This window comes from Nycticebus coucang, chromosome 11 (genome assembly GCF_027406575.1).
Source record: "Nycticebus coucang isolate mNycCou1 chromosome 11, mNycCou1.pri, whole genome shotgun sequence".
Classification (NCBI taxonomy): Eukaryota; Metazoa; Chordata; class Mammalia; order Primates; family Lorisidae; genus Nycticebus; species Nycticebus coucang.
The window spans coordinates 5,142,530-5,157,587 of NC_069790.1; the positions used below are offsets into that span (position 1 = coordinate 5,142,530).

The following is a 15,058-nucleotide window of genomic DNA, read 5'->3' on the forward strand; positions in this document are numbered from 1 at the left end:
TGCGGCTGTGGCCAGCCTCAGCACACAGGAACTGGCCACTCACTCAGACAGTGGGGCGCAGCAGTCCTGGCAGGGTCAGGTTTGTACCACTAGCAAAATTCTGCACTGAGGTCCCATGGGTGCTGTGTTTCCCTCCCCCACCTACATTACCCATAAAAAACATCATCCATGGATCTGATTTGCCCTGATGGCTATGGCTACCACAGAGGAAACAAGGAGCGAAATCCCAGCACCCAGACAGTGGAAACTGAGCTGAGGACTGGGAGTCCTAGAAGCCAGAAACCGGGAGTGAAATGAGGCCTGACAGGCCCCGGGCCGAAGTAGATCAGGTTCCCTTGGCAGGAGGGAGCTCTGGTTCCCTCTGTGTGTGTCAGATATGTGGTGAGCTGCTGGTCTGTGCTCTCTTACAGGTAGAGAGTAGGGTGCGATTGTTCAGAGGATGAAAGATCATCCATCCACGCATTCATTCATCATTCAGCAAACATCCACAGTACTCACTGGGCTCCAGCTGGGCGTGCAAAAATAAATAAGCTGAGGACCTTGCTTGGAGAAGCCTACAGTTAGCAGGAGACATCAGTGGACTGATAAGTTACAAAAAATATAACCCCATGATCCATCAGGAGGCTTGAGGGCATTTAGGGGAGCTCCTATCTTCTTGGGGCAGGTGGGGTTAGAGATGAGCTCTGACTGCCACTGATGCAAAAGACCTCAAGACAGAGACCTGGGGAGGCTCCAGCTCACTGTCCCGCCCAGGCTGTGCACAGCAGGGGCCGAGTGTAAAGTACGGGGGATGTGCTCCTGCTGAAGCTGATCAGATTATGTCAACAGAAGCTGTTTCACAGACCTGGAGAGGCATAAGCCACAGCCTTATCTCTCTCCATCTTCCAGCTAATATTTGCCCAGCTTGGGGGCACGAAATATCAAACAGCTACAAAATGAGTGCAAGATTCTCTGTGGCTTTGTACTAACAGCCTTCTATAAAGGTCTTTCTGGGAAATAATCTGCAAGTAAATGACAGAGAGTGGTTTTTAAAATAATAACCAGGCCTGGTTTTACACTTTGAGAGTATTTTTATTTTTATTTTTATTTTTTGGCATATATGTTGTGTGTGTTTGTTTTTCCCGGCAGCATCCCATTCAGGCCATAGCATCATCACTCAGAGCTGATGCTCCGAGAAGCCGAGCACCTCCCCGACCTTGCTGCTCTCCCATTTACCAGTCTCCAGCGGGCCACAGTGCCAGCGCTGCTCCCCACTAGGGCAAATAGAGATTGCTAGAAGATTTACTTTAAAAGCAACTTGTAAAAGCCACGCACAAGGTACAAATCATAAAGAAAACACCAGAATTCTTAAAGATCAGAATGAAATTATAAACAAAATCAGGAATAAAATTATAAACAAACAGAATAAAATTACAAACAAAGATGAGGAAAATGTTCACAAAACATGGCAGACGTAAGGGTGGAAGCATTGGTATTTTAGAGGTCTTGCAACAAAGTAAGAAAATATGTAGCACCCTAGTGTAAAAGAATTAGATGGGCTCGGCGCTCGTAGCACAGTGGTTATGGCACCAGCCACATACACCGAGTGTTTGAACCCAGCCCAGGCCAGCTAAACAACGACAACTGCAACAACAAAAAAAATAGCCCGTGTATGTGGCTGGCACCTTAGCCGCTTGAGATGGCAGATTCGAATCCAGCCCAGGCCCGCCAAACAATGACGGCTGTAACCATGAAATAGCCAGGCGTTGTGGCAGGCGCCTGTAGTCCCAGCTACTTGGGAGGTGGAGGCAGGAAAATCGCTTGAGCCCAGGAGTTGGAGGTTACTGGGAGCTGTGATGCCATAGCACTCTACCCAGGGCACAGCTTGAGGCTCTGTCTCCAAAAAAAAAAAAAAAAAAATAGCCGGGCATTGTGGCGGGCACCTATAGTCTCAGCTACTTGGGAGGCTGAGACAAGAGAATCGCTTAAGCCCAAGAGTTTGAGGTTGCTGTGAGCTGTGACCCGTGACCCCACAGCATTCTACCCAGGGCAACAACTCGAGACTCTGTCTCAAAACAAACAAATAAACAAAAAAAGGATGCAATGGGCAAGCAAGTCAACAAAGAAGAAATCTAAATGGTAAAGAAACATTGAAAAATGGTTTAATCTCGTTGACAAAAGTAATGCAGAATCATTAATTTTTATAAGACTGTAAAGCTCAAAATGAACATTCAAGCGCAGTGATTGTGTGGCAAAATCAATGTTCTTATACATTCCTTGTTGGGAGGCAATTTGGTAAAAAAAAAAAAAATGGTCTGGGGAAAAATTAGGCTATATAATTTTATTTTTTAATTTTCTTTTCTATCTCTACTTCATTTATTGGGTTTTTTTGGTACATCAATTCACATATATATTTTTAAAAAGGTAAACCTCATAGGTATCTAAAACTTAAGATCATTGACATATTGCAACATAATTCATTTGAACAGATTATTTTTCCCTTCAGTTTGATGTTCAAGAAAATTTTAACCATAAGGAGTTAACTTAGACATTTACACTGGGTTACGCTAAAAATATTTGTCTCTAAAGAATTTGTCCTGAAGAAATTATAAAGTAAGTGTTATCTAGGAATTTCTAGTGTAAAACAAAGTGTGCAAAAATGTAAATAAGAGATTATACTTTCCAGTATTATATAGAAAAGCTAACAACTGACCTTGTTATATGTTGCTTATGACAAAAAAAAAATTTGCGGTATTACGGTTGTAGCACGGCACAAGTTTGTTTCCAGACCAGCACAATAGAGTGAGTTACATGAATTCCCATTGCACGTAATATTATGTTTGCACTATACTACAGTCCAGTGTTTTTCAACTGCTTTTTTTATCACACAGCACACTGAAGTTACGTTGATCCAAAAAAAGAGTAAAAACAGAATATACTTACTATGCTTTGAATGTCTTTTGAAAATCATTTAATTAATGATCTTGAAAATTTTTCGAAGCACAGCCAAGATCCTCTCATGGCATTCCTGTGTGCTGGGGCATACTGGTTGAACATTACTACTTAAGTATGTAATAGCAATATGTCTAATAAAAATATACACAACTTAGCATGGTTACTGTGGCTCAAAGGAGTAGGGCGCCGGCCCCATATGCCAGAGGTGGCAGGTTCAAATACAGCCCAGGCCAAAAAAAAAAAAAACTGCAAAAATATACACACCTTAATTTTAGAAATACTTTGTTACTAAAAAAGTAACATCATCTGAGCATCCAGCGAGCTGTCATCATTTTGCTGGTGGAGGATCTTGCCTCGTTGCTGACAGCTGCTGCCTGCCCAGGCTCGTGGGGCTGACCTGCAGTGGCTGTGGCAACTTCCACAATATTAGACAACAATGAAAGCTACCACATCAATCGACTCTCCTTTCATGAAAGATTTCTCTCTGCAGCACGGGATGCTGCGTTTTACTCACAGTAGAACTTCTTTCGAAATTGGAGTTAATCCTCTTAAGCCCTGTTGCTGCTTAATCCGACTAATTCTAAATCCCTTGTCTTTACAATAATGTCCACAGCGTCCTCACCAGGAATAGTTTCCATCTCAAGAAACTACTTTCTTTGATCATCCATAAGAAGCAACTTCTCCTCTTTTAAAGTTTGATGATGAGATTGTAGCAATTCAGCTTCGGCTTCAGGCTCTGCTTCTATGATAATTCGAATTCTCTTGCTATTTTCATCCCATCCCCAGTGACATCCTCCACTGAAGTCTTGAACCCCTCAAAGTTACCCCTGAGAGTTAGAAGCAACTTCTTCCAAACTCCTGTTAAAGTTGATATTTTGACCTCCTCCCATGAATCGCAAAGGTTCTTAATGGCATCTAGAATAGTAAATCCTTTCCAGAAGGTTTTCAATTTTCTTTGCCCAGATCTATGAGAGGAATCACTATCAATGATAGCTACAGCCTTATGAACTATACTTCTTAATTATTAAGAATTGAAAGTCAAAATTGCTCCTTTGTCTATGGGCTGTATAATGAATGCTATGTTAGCAAACATGACAAAAAAAAAAAAAAGAATCTCCTTGTACGAGTCCATCAGCAATCCTGAGTGCCCAGGTGCATTGCCAATGACGGTAACATTTTGAAAAGAATCTTTTTTTTTCTTTGCTGCAGGTCTCAATAGTGGGTTTAGAATATTCAGCAAACCATGCTATAAAAAAACAGATGTGCTATCATCCTGGCTTTGTTTTTCCATTTCTAGAACCATCATAGATGGTTCAACCAGAGTAGATCCATCATAATTTTTAAGAACCTTAGCATTTTCAGAATGGTCAGTTAGCATGGGCATCAACTAAAATTAACAGCTACCTTAGCCCATAACAAGAGATTCAGCCTGTGCTTAAAGCTTTGAAGCCAGGCATCAATTCTCCTCTCTAGCTGTGAAAGTCCTAGATGGCATCTTCTTCCAATAGAAGCTGTTGTATTTACATAGAAAAATCTGTTGGTGGCTCAGCACCTGTGGCTCAAGCGGCTAAGGCACCAGCCACATACTCCTGAGCTGGCGGGTTCAAATCCAGTCTGGGCCTGTCCAAACAACAATGATGGCTGCAACCAAAAACAGCCAGGTGTTGTGGTGAGTGCCTGTAGTCCCAGCTACTTGGGAGGTGGAGGCAGGAGAATCCCTGGAGCCCAGGAGGTTGAGGTTTCTGTGAGCAGTGATGCCACCGCACTCTAACCAGGGCAACAGCTTGAGGCTCTGTCTCAAAAAAAAAAAAAAAAAGAAATAAAAAGAAAATCTGTTGGTTACTGTAGCCACCATCATCAATGCTCTTCAAGAAGTTTTTCTTTGCATCCACAACTTGGCTAACCATTCAGTACGAGAAGCCTATCTTTCAGCCTATCTTGGTTTTTAACATGCCTTCCTTGATAAGCCTAATAGTTTCTAGTTTTTGATTTAAAGTGAGACTCAACACTTAGAGGCCTTTGTATGGTTCATAATTGGCCTAATTTCAATGTTGGTGTGTCTTAAGGAATGGGGAGAGCTGAGGAGAGGGAGAGAGATGGGGGAGTGGCCAGCCAGTGGACCAGTCAGCAACATACACATTTATCTATAGAGTTTTTGCCATCTTGTATGGGTGTGGTTTATGATGTCCTCAAACAATTACCATAGTAACATCAAGAATCAATGATGGTGGATCACTATGACAGTTATAATAATAATGAAAAAGTGTGAAATATTGTGAAAATTCCCCAAATGTGGCCAAAGTAATATGTGAGCACACACTGTTGGAAAAATGGTGCTGATCAACTTGCTGGAGGCAGGGTTGCCACAAACTTTCAATTTGTGAGACAGGCACTAAAACAAGGTATATTAGTGCTGTTGTTATCATGCTCTCTGCTTTCAGTTCTGGGAAGCAAGTATGATCATGGTAGCAATTTATGCCAGACTACACAGCTATAAATATTAGAATTAGTGTCTGACTCCCAATCCTGGAGGGTTGGCCCTGAGACATGCTGACTCTTCCCTTGGACTCAGGTGAGAGTTGGAAATGATTCAACATACAATCATAAAGGTTACACGGTGAATATGGGACAGACCCATGTGAAATATCATGTAATTGTGAGAAATTACTTAATAGAAAATTGTGTATCCAACGAGAAAGGTACTTAGTGAAAAAGTTAGCAAAAAAATCTGCAGTATCATACGACTTCAGTTTAATTGGAATCATGTCAATTTGAACTTTTTCCATGTGAGGTAAAAACCAAGTTTCATTCTACATGCCAAATTTGAAATAGGCAGAGTCACTTAAATCAGAAATAAATTTCAAAGCCTGCGGGCCCCCATGGTCCATAAACCAAATGATTTACAATGTAGTGGTGACATTGTGCTGCTGAATGAGCCCTCCTGGGTCACTGGCTCTGGGAGGCTGAGGCAGGTGGATCGCTTGAGCTCAGGAGTTTGAGACCAGCCTGAGCAAGAGCAAGACCCCGTCTCTAAAAATAGCCGGGACGTGGAGGCGGGCACCTGTAGTCCCAGCTACTTGGGAGGCTGAGATAAGAGAATCACTCGAGCCCAAGAGTTTGAGGTTGCTGTGAGCTATGACACCAGGGAACTCTATTGAAGGCAACAAAGTGAGACTCTATCTCAAAATAATAATGAAAAAAATAAAAATAAAAAAGCGTTTTTTAAAGGAAGCATAGAGGTGGGATGAATTTCTTCAGACAGCCGGCTGTTCGTTGGGCACTGGCGACTGCTATTATTTAGGAGTTTTATCTTACGTCCCTGTCACTGACACTCAGGCATTCACCAGCTGAAAAATGTGTCTCCAAAAACGGGAGGTTTAAAATGAGAACCGTGTCTAATAATAGGCCTTGGAACAACCTAATGACCAGCATAACTGTTCATTTAGCAGAAAACAAGCTGAGGTAAAAGCAGCAGAGAGATTGCCTGGGGGAGAAAAGCATGTTCTCACAGTCCCGCCTCGGCCGAGGCTCCCCCTGCCACACCCGGGCGGGCCCCTCTGCCCTGTCTCCTGGACCGGCCTCCGTCCTGGCCCGCAGGGCCGGCCCAGTTTTAGCAAAGCATCCTGCAGAGCTAGTTTGTCAAGGGTTCCTGTCCCTTATGTCTAGTCAAGCCCTTGGTATCCAAACTCCTTTCTTCCTCACCCTAGTTACCTCCCCAAGTTCCTCTTAGCAATGTTCCATCCTCTGACCCTGTCACCTGCCTTTTGGCCCTAAGTCCCCATCTGTCCCTGTTGTGTTTGGAGTTGAGGTCAGCCGCCCTCCCCTGTTGTCACACTCCATCCCTACTGCTCTAGTGTTGAATTAAATCCTTCTCACCATTTCTAATAAGTGCTGGTGAACACTTTTCCTTTAACACAAATAACCTCAAAAACGGTCAAAAAACTCCATCATGGACAACAGGGAAAACAGAGAAGCCCTGGGGACCTGAAATCAGGGGCCATCACCATTCTAATGACAGTGGATCTACTGAATACTTACTCCCGGGAGAAAACTCATCTTGAAATACGAGGCTCTGGATCACGAGAGGGATTTAGAAATGCACCCCTAGCTTACCACGCAATCGTCTCTCACAAACAGGAACCATTCTGGAAGGACATAGCCCAGAATCCGGGGTTGTGGGATTCTAGGTGAACCTTTTTCTTTGTGTTCAATTGTCCTATTTTAAAACTACAATGAATTCTTATTATTTTCAGATCCCATGTCTGCAAATTCTTCTACTTGCTAAAATGTATATGTAACCCCTAAAATCAACACTCCTCGTGCCTTTGTGACCGTCCCCAGCTTGTGCACATGCTGCGGTGAAGACGTTGAGTGTCATCCTCAGGGCGTGTTCTTGGCTGAGGTCTCACACAATGATGCTCTGCCTTCTTGCTTCAGGGCCCATAATGCCAACAAAGTGTCTTTTTCTCGGGCTACTTGGTGGTACATCGTTCACATTTTCATGTGTTCTGTTCCTGGCTATTTTGCTGTTTGAACTGGCCCCCAACATGGGGTGTAAGTGTTGCCTGGTGCGGTGCCTTAGGGGGAAAAATACTTGTGTGACAGATGCTGCGTCAGGCGGGAGCTGGAGTGCTGCTGGCATCCAGGGGTAGTGAACCTAGATAAAGTAAATGAGTTGTCTCTGAAAGAAACACATACAAAGTGTAGATATTCATTGTCTTGCAAAAACACGGGGCTGACTTTTCAGGAACTCAACCCTGTATTTTCCCTGGAGCAGCGGTTCAGAGTTCACTGAGTCCATGTTCATGGCAATGTCTGTAGAATGTCACTACCGCCAATAATGAGAACTGGCTGTTTATTACTTATGCAATGGGGGGGGGGGGGTAGCATCATTTTTGAAAACCAGATTGTTTATAGAGGTGCAGCTCCATCTGGTGATGGGCTCACCAGAAGGGAAAGAGACATAACTCTGACAGGGCCGTGCCGTCCCAGGCTGTGACGAGAGGTCAGCATCATGGTCGCCATTTCCCAGACGAGGAGAGAGGCTCAAAGTGAGAGGCTCAGTTTCCTTCCAATGGCTAGGAAGCCACAAGAGAAGGACTTAGACCAATGTCTGTCATTAAACTTGGAATAGACTGTGGAAATGAGTGTGTGCTTCTGCTCCATTTTTACTGAAGCTAAAGATGAAAGAAAGCAACGTGCTGTTCAGTGGAATAGCTGGTGAAGCGCAGAGCAGGTGTTTATCCACAGTCCCCAAATCCAGTGTCATTTCTACGTCAACCCGACATGGAAGGCAGGGGGCCTTGACTTGGAACCTGCAGGCCTTTGGGTTCTGTGGGTCACTGCTGGGTGGCCCTGCCCATCAGCTTAGAATCCCCCACCGGCAGGGCACAGGTTCTGAGTTTTGACACCTGAACTGTTTTCTCTCTTTTTGTAGCTTTCACCTCTGCCCAGTCACCATGAATTCAAGTGAGTTTCGAAGGAGGGGGAAAGAGATGGTGGATTACGTGGCTAACTACCTGGACGGCATCGAGAGGCGCCAGGTCTACCCTGATGTGGAGCCCGGCTACCTGCGGCCCCTTATCCCTGCCACCGCCCCCCAGGAGCCACACACGTTTGAGGACATTGTCAGTGACGTTGAGAAGATAATCATGCCAGGGGTACGCGTCTCCCGAGCACGGGACAGCTGGGCATTGGGCCATTAGCACCAATTAGCTCAAGGAATCCTTATCACTGCCAGGTTGGAGAGAAACTTGTACCATTTTTATTTTACGGCTGAGGTAACTGTGGTCCACCTTAGGTCACACAGCCCATTAACGATGGGGAGCCATAGTCCAACCCAGATCGCTTGAGCTCCAGGAGCAGCCAGTGCTCTTTCCTCTGAGGTCCCTGGAGACCCAGTTCTAGCCCTGACACACCTTTATGTGGAATGTGTCATTCCTTGTGGGCCAGATGAAATTAGCCCCTGGTGGCTGGTTCCAAATAAGTTCATCGTTCCAAAGGAAGCACCCTCCTACCATCCCTGCGTTCAGCCAGGGCATAGCTCATGTATGGGAGATATGTTTTATTCACTTCATTAGAGAGTCACAGCTTGGCATGTGAGGGACAGAGGGACCCAGCATGAGTGCACAGGACCTGGTGCCTCCCTGATACTCAGGGCAGCAGAGCACTGGCACTCAGAGGAACTTCACCTAGGCTGTATGATTCTGCAGTAAGGTTTCCTCTGACAAGGAGTTCACCTAAAACCCTGTCAGTGAACATGGCCCTGTGAGCAGCCTGGCCATTCCAGCTTCCAGACGAGGGATGCCTGTGAGGGTGGCCAAACCTACCATTCCATGTGGCTGTGCTAACTTTATCCAACAATGTACCATGTCCCAGCCTGATGACTCAGCCAATTGCCTCCGTCACCTGGCATTTCAGTAGTTGTAAGGATGATGGAAATAAGCTCTGACATCAGGGGAGGGATCTGGGACCATCTGCACCCGCTACCTCATTTTCAGGCAGATCGCTGAGACCCCGGGAGGGCAGCCAGTCAACCCAGGTCACAGGCCAAAGACCTCAGGGCAGGACTCAGCCTCAGGCCCTTGACTTCCGCAACCAGGTCCTTCATATTAGAGCGCCTCTCTCATGACGCTACTCAAATCCCATCCTTCCAGGGGATTTCACCTGGCATTTGTGCTTTGAGTGAAGAACAAGGTTTCCATCTTGCCTGGAAGTGCAGACCTAGTAAGCCGCTGAGCATGAGACCGTCGGTGGGTGCAGCGGTTAAATGTCAGCAGAGGTGCAGGAGGCGGGATAGCCAGCCTTCCTGCTCCATTATATGGGGGTATTCACTGTGCAGTGCTGAGTGGAGAGACCACAGGCTCGCAGCAGGGTCTCTGGGTGCTGGCCCAGTGAGTGACTGCAGAAAGCCCGGGAAGTCTCTGGGTGCGTGTGCACAGCCAGGGCACGATGCCCCAACCCAAAAACTGTAGTGAGCAGTAGTGGAGAGTGAGGCCAGGGATGTGTGTCCCCATCAGTAACCACTCCAGGGGCTGAAGGGTGGGAGAGGCGGGCCAGGGCTACACTCTCACTCTCACCGTCCCTGGGCACTTCTGCCTTTGTGGACTCCTTCCTTCCTAGAAATATAAAAAATCACACTTTACTAATGCATCAGCAGGAAGATGAATATGTTAACATGGTAGATTTTTTTTTGACCTGAAAGTTCATTTCTTCGTCTGATTTCCAAGCCCCTAATCGTACTGTGGGCCCAGGGCGCATTGTGCTGGGTGTGTCTCTCGGCTCCTCATGCACTGGGCCTCCCCAGCACCCGCCTCCTGGGGGATCCCTCAGACACTCCTCGCCTTTAGCGAGCTCACGCAGTCAGCTGCCTTCACAGCTGGGGGGTTATAGGTGCTTCATCGTGGACATTCTGTACTTAAAAGCTAGTGTTATCTAGAAAGCAATGTTCGCCTCTTTTCCCAGACTGTGAAATGGCCATGTCTCATCTCAGATTGTGACAGGCGCACAGCTGGGGTGGAAACACTAAATATTTACTTCTCATAGTTCTGCAGCTCTGGGGGCTGGAAGTGTGAGCTCCCTTGCCCTGGTGTGCGACAGCAGGCTTCTCCTTGCATCCACATTTCATGGGACAGTCGGCTCACTGGGCTCCCATCCCACCAGGAGGATCCACCTTGACCCCCGACTCATGGCCAAAGGCCCCACCTCCTAACGACATCACTAGTGGCATTTGAACATATGAATGTGTGAGGGACACAAAGTTCCAGCCTGCAGCAGCCGGTGACGTCAGGACATATCCACAGCCCTGGGGGGTTCTGAGATGGGCTGGGGCTCTGCACTGCGGAGCTGGAGGGAACTCCAGAGCACAGTCTTTCACTCCCCTGAGGGGTGACGGTGGCTCGGGAGGTGCAAACCCAAGTCCCTGCCGGACGTGCAGCCCCAGGTGTTTCCAGCAGCACGCAATCCACACGAGCAGCTGCAGCTGGACTGAGAGGAGGGAAGACGGGTAGGGCACGAGGTCTGCTGAACGCTGACATGTGGTTCCAGCCAGGTGGGATGTGAATGACACTGCCTAGCGCTTCTCCCTGCTCTGGGGTCTGGGGCCAACCTCAAGGCTGCATTCTGTTCTCACACGTCAGCCACCATCATTGGCAAGAGCAAATTAAAGAGTCAAAGATGGGGTACACCTCCTTCTCTGTCCTCTTCCCAAACACCCAGATGTCAAAGCTGCTCCCTCTTAACAACTGCAACCCTTCCCAGCCCACGTCCCTCGCTTCCTGACAGCCTGGTGTGGCTTCACCGCCGCTCTGGCTCCTGGCACCCAAGTGTTCCACAGGGAGCTGTCACTGTCCTATGAGCCCCCTGCCCTGGCCCATCACACCTCACCCACTCCTCATGAGTTGAAGACAGGTGGGGGGCCCACAGCTGGGCAAGAAGGGGACACAGCAACAAGGCTGGGGGGCAGCAGAAGAGCAGGGGCTGGGGGTGACCGAGAGCCGCCTGGCCACAGGGAGTGGCTCATCCAGGCGAGTTGGGTTCCGGGAAGACCAGGTGGGTGTGGGGGCTTCACTGAAGACACTTGGACAAGGAGGCGCTTGGGTTTTGTTTTTAGTAGAAACTTTGTTTTTTTAAGAGTAGTTTTAGGAAAACTAAGTTCTTTACACAAAGATATCAGCCTCGGGGCAGCACCTCCGCTGACGAGAGGCTCCTGGTAAGAACTTAACCCACCCTGTCATTTTTAGAAACCTCACTTCTTTTGGCAAATGATAATTTTCCACTTTGATTTAGGGACATAACTTTTCCTTCTGGGCCAGCAAATGTATTCCAGCAATATTAAAAAGCAGAGAGTGTAAGGTGACGGGTACATGTGCAGAGTAAGGTGCTGACATCTGCGGAACTGCACTGACCCGGCAGGTGGGCTGGCCTCCCTCATGCTGAGTAACCGCTCTGTCCCCCGCCCCCCACGCAGGTGACCCACTGGCACAGCCCTTACTTCTTCGCCTACTTCCCCACAGCCAGCTCGTACCCAGCCATGCTCGCCGACATGCTGTGTGGGGCCATCGGCTGCATTGGCTTCTCCTGGGTGAGTGTCCAGGGGCCCCGGACAGGGCCCGGCAGTGGTTGGCCAGGGCCGGGTAGGGCGTCCCCACCGGGGCGTGGTGCCTGTGCACACAGGAGGGGAGCAGAGGCTGAGCCACCACTGCAGAGAGGAGAGAGGGATCCAGCCCTGAGAGGGTTCAGAGCAGGGAAACGTCTCAACAACTCAAGGCCACTTCTTTATAGCAGCGTGTTGGAAGCACTTGGTATGAGTCACAGCCACAGTCTGGGCCCCAGAGGGTCGGTAGTCTGAGCCTGGGAATCTGCACTTCCTCCACGTGGCTCAGACCATTTCTCTACACTCCGAAGCAGGAGAAACCCTACTGCCCCATGTCATTCTGCTTTTTCCTAGGGAAAACTTGCTGCCCTGGGACAGACCTCATTGATTCATCAGGCATGTTAAATGCCGCAGGGCAGGGGACTCTGGACACAAGCCCAGCTCCTGTCCCCACACCACCAGTCCTGCCCTCTCTGGGGGTAATGTCCAGGCCAGCTCTTCGGCCACTCTCCCCTCCAGGCACCTGTGACAGTTGAGGCCTCGGCTTCCCACACTGTAGAGCACTCTTCAGGGCCAGGGCTATGTCTCTGGCCTGTGAGGTCCAGAGAGCCCTCCTGTCTGTGCCCGGGAGCTGGGTGGACTCCTGCATATTGGCATGTGAGCACAAAGGCCTGAGGTGCACAAAGGGGTGTGTGGGTCATGGGTCCAGCAGCCCAGCGAGCCCACCCTGCTTCACCTGCCTGCACCTGCTCTTCTGTAGGCCGGGCACAGGGAGCCGCTAGGTGACCAAGCATCCCAGGTCCTCCGGGCAGGGTTGACGAGGCCATCGCAGCTCTCGCCATAGTGTCTGTGCACTCCTTGGCCGGGGGCCCAGGGTCTCTGGGCTGAGCACACCTTCTTTAAGGGGTGTTTTCTTTCATTGGATGGTGTAGTCACTGCAGTGGATTTGGTTTAGTTCTGCAGTCTGGACCCTCACTCTCCCTGCGGGGGGCTGGCATCAGTATCCAGGTATGGCTGCTCTTTCTAGGATAGGCTGACGGCCCTTGGGCTGGGAGGGGTGACTTGCGGTCTCTGGGACTGTACTGCCTGACACCGTGCTTCCTGGCAGGGAGCACAGAGTCCTAGCAGAGCCAGACTTAGCCTGGCGGGGCAGGAGCCAGCAGGTGGGGCTGGCGGGAAGAGAGGAGGGGCTCCACGCAGGCGTGCACGGCTGGGCCCAGGAATGCCCTGAGCACCACGTAGGGGCTTTATCTGGAGACTTTGAGGAAAGTGGACACTCAATCTCTCTTTGGATGGGCCCAAGCCACCCTGTCACCACTTGTGGGCAAGGGGGAGGGAGAGTTCGGAGAGCAAAGTCATCGGGAGCTTCTCTAAAGGACACCCAGAGGGTGAAAGCTGCCGAGAGCCCACATCCTGACTTGGTACAGCACTTCTCCCATTCACTGGTGACTGTGGAAGAGAGTCCACCAGTGGACTTTCTCGATCCTTCTAGAAATAAAACAACGAACCTGTAAGCAATCCTGCAGTGCCAGTGTAGCAAAGCTTGGTGGAGTAAGGTTTATTACCATTCTCCTTGCATGAGTCTTGGTCAACAAGCACATGTTTGAAATGAATCACATCTGAGATGGGGTGATTTTAATTTGGGGTTGCTGGCCCCCATTTCTGCAATGCCTGATCCTTGGTCAATCCCTCCCCTGCCCTCCACAGGCTGCGAGCCCGGCGTGCACCGAACTGGAGACGGTGATGATGGACTGGCTTGGGAAGATGCTGGGGCTGCCGGAGGTGTTTTTGGCTGAAAGTGCTGGAGAAGGAGGAGGAGTGATCCAGGTGGGGCGGGGGGTGAGGTAGGAGACGCTTCTGGATGCCGGGCTCCCCACAGGACCGTGGCCACAGCAGGGGAACAGGATCCTGGCTTCCTGCTGGGTCTTTGGGATTTCTCCTAAGAGTAAACAAGACAAGGTCTTAAGACAACCCTGGTCTTGGCATTGCAGGGTCCAGAGTCAGGTCCTGGTGCTGTGTCTCTCTCTCTCCTGTGGGCAGGTGCTCTGTCCCCCTAGTTATGGTGGATGGAATAGTGGCTCTCACACAGCAGGTGAGCAGGAAATAGCAGCCACTGACACGTACACTGGGTCCCCACTGCTGGCCACTGTCCTGCCACTCTTTCCAGGCATTAGCTCATTTAATTTGCACAACACTGTGAATTAGGGGATATTTTAATGCCCCCTTTTTAGAGGTGAGGAGGCTGAGGCCCAGGACCATAGGTAACTTGCCTGTTGGCTCCCATGCCTTGGAGCCTGTGATCTTCCCACCTCAGGGGCCTGCCCTCAGCACAGGTGGCAGCTGTGACCATGCCTCAGAGAACAGGTGCTGCTTCCTCTGTGCACCGATCTAACTCATTCTCTCCATTTAGCACATACCTGCTGCCAGAGCTTACGCCAGGGAACAGGACAGACACACACAACAGTTGTGATGGAATTTCTATTCTCTGGGGTTGTGGGACAGATGCCACTAGGATGACTTGGATTTGGTGCAGTCTTTTAAATTTCCTAGCATGCAAGACAAACTATATGGAGCCCACTACCCTTTCTTACATCATTCTTCTCATGTCGAGTTAACCTTGAGAAAGTGTTGCTAACTTTAGGCGAAAGAGAAATCCTGTTCTGAGCATCTTCCCCAAGGCTCCGAGAGTCAGCAAAGCCCCATCCAGCCTGGAGAGAAAGCCTGGAGCCCACCTTTGTGTGTCAGAGTGCCTTTGCGTCAGAGCACATGCCTGGGTGGCCAAATCAAACCAGGGTGCAAGACTCCACTTCGCAATCCTGGGAATGCTCAGCAAGACCAGGGTTCTAAACTCCCCTCTATTTCTTTGTTTCTTACTGCTGCTGTATAAATGTTAGTGGCCTACACCAACACAGACTTATCATCTCACAGTCCTGTAGGTCAGATGTTTGACCTGGGTCTTATTGGACTAAAACCTAGTTGACACCTTGGAAGTTCCCAGGGAGAATCTGTTTCCTTGCCTCTTGCTGCTTC

The 15,058-nt window shown here is 48.9% G+C and overlaps 1 protein-coding gene across 2 annotated transcripts in view; it reads left to right on the forward strand.

Moving 5' to 3' along the window:
- DDC (dopa decarboxylase) overlaps window positions 1-15,058 on the forward strand; it is a 92,760-nt gene that overhangs the window by 14,005 nt on the left and 63,697 nt on the right. For both annotated transcript variants that reach the window (XM_053608769.1, XM_053608770.1), the window contains exons 2-4: window positions 8,372-8,594; window positions 11,903-12,016; window positions 13,736-13,855. In XM_053608769.1, coding sequence (XP_053464744.1) covers window positions 8,372-8,594; window positions 11,903-12,016; window positions 13,736-13,855 — 457 coding nt within the window. The remainder of the gene's footprint in view (window positions 1-8,371; window positions 8,595-11,902; window positions 12,017-13,735; window positions 13,856-15,058) is intronic.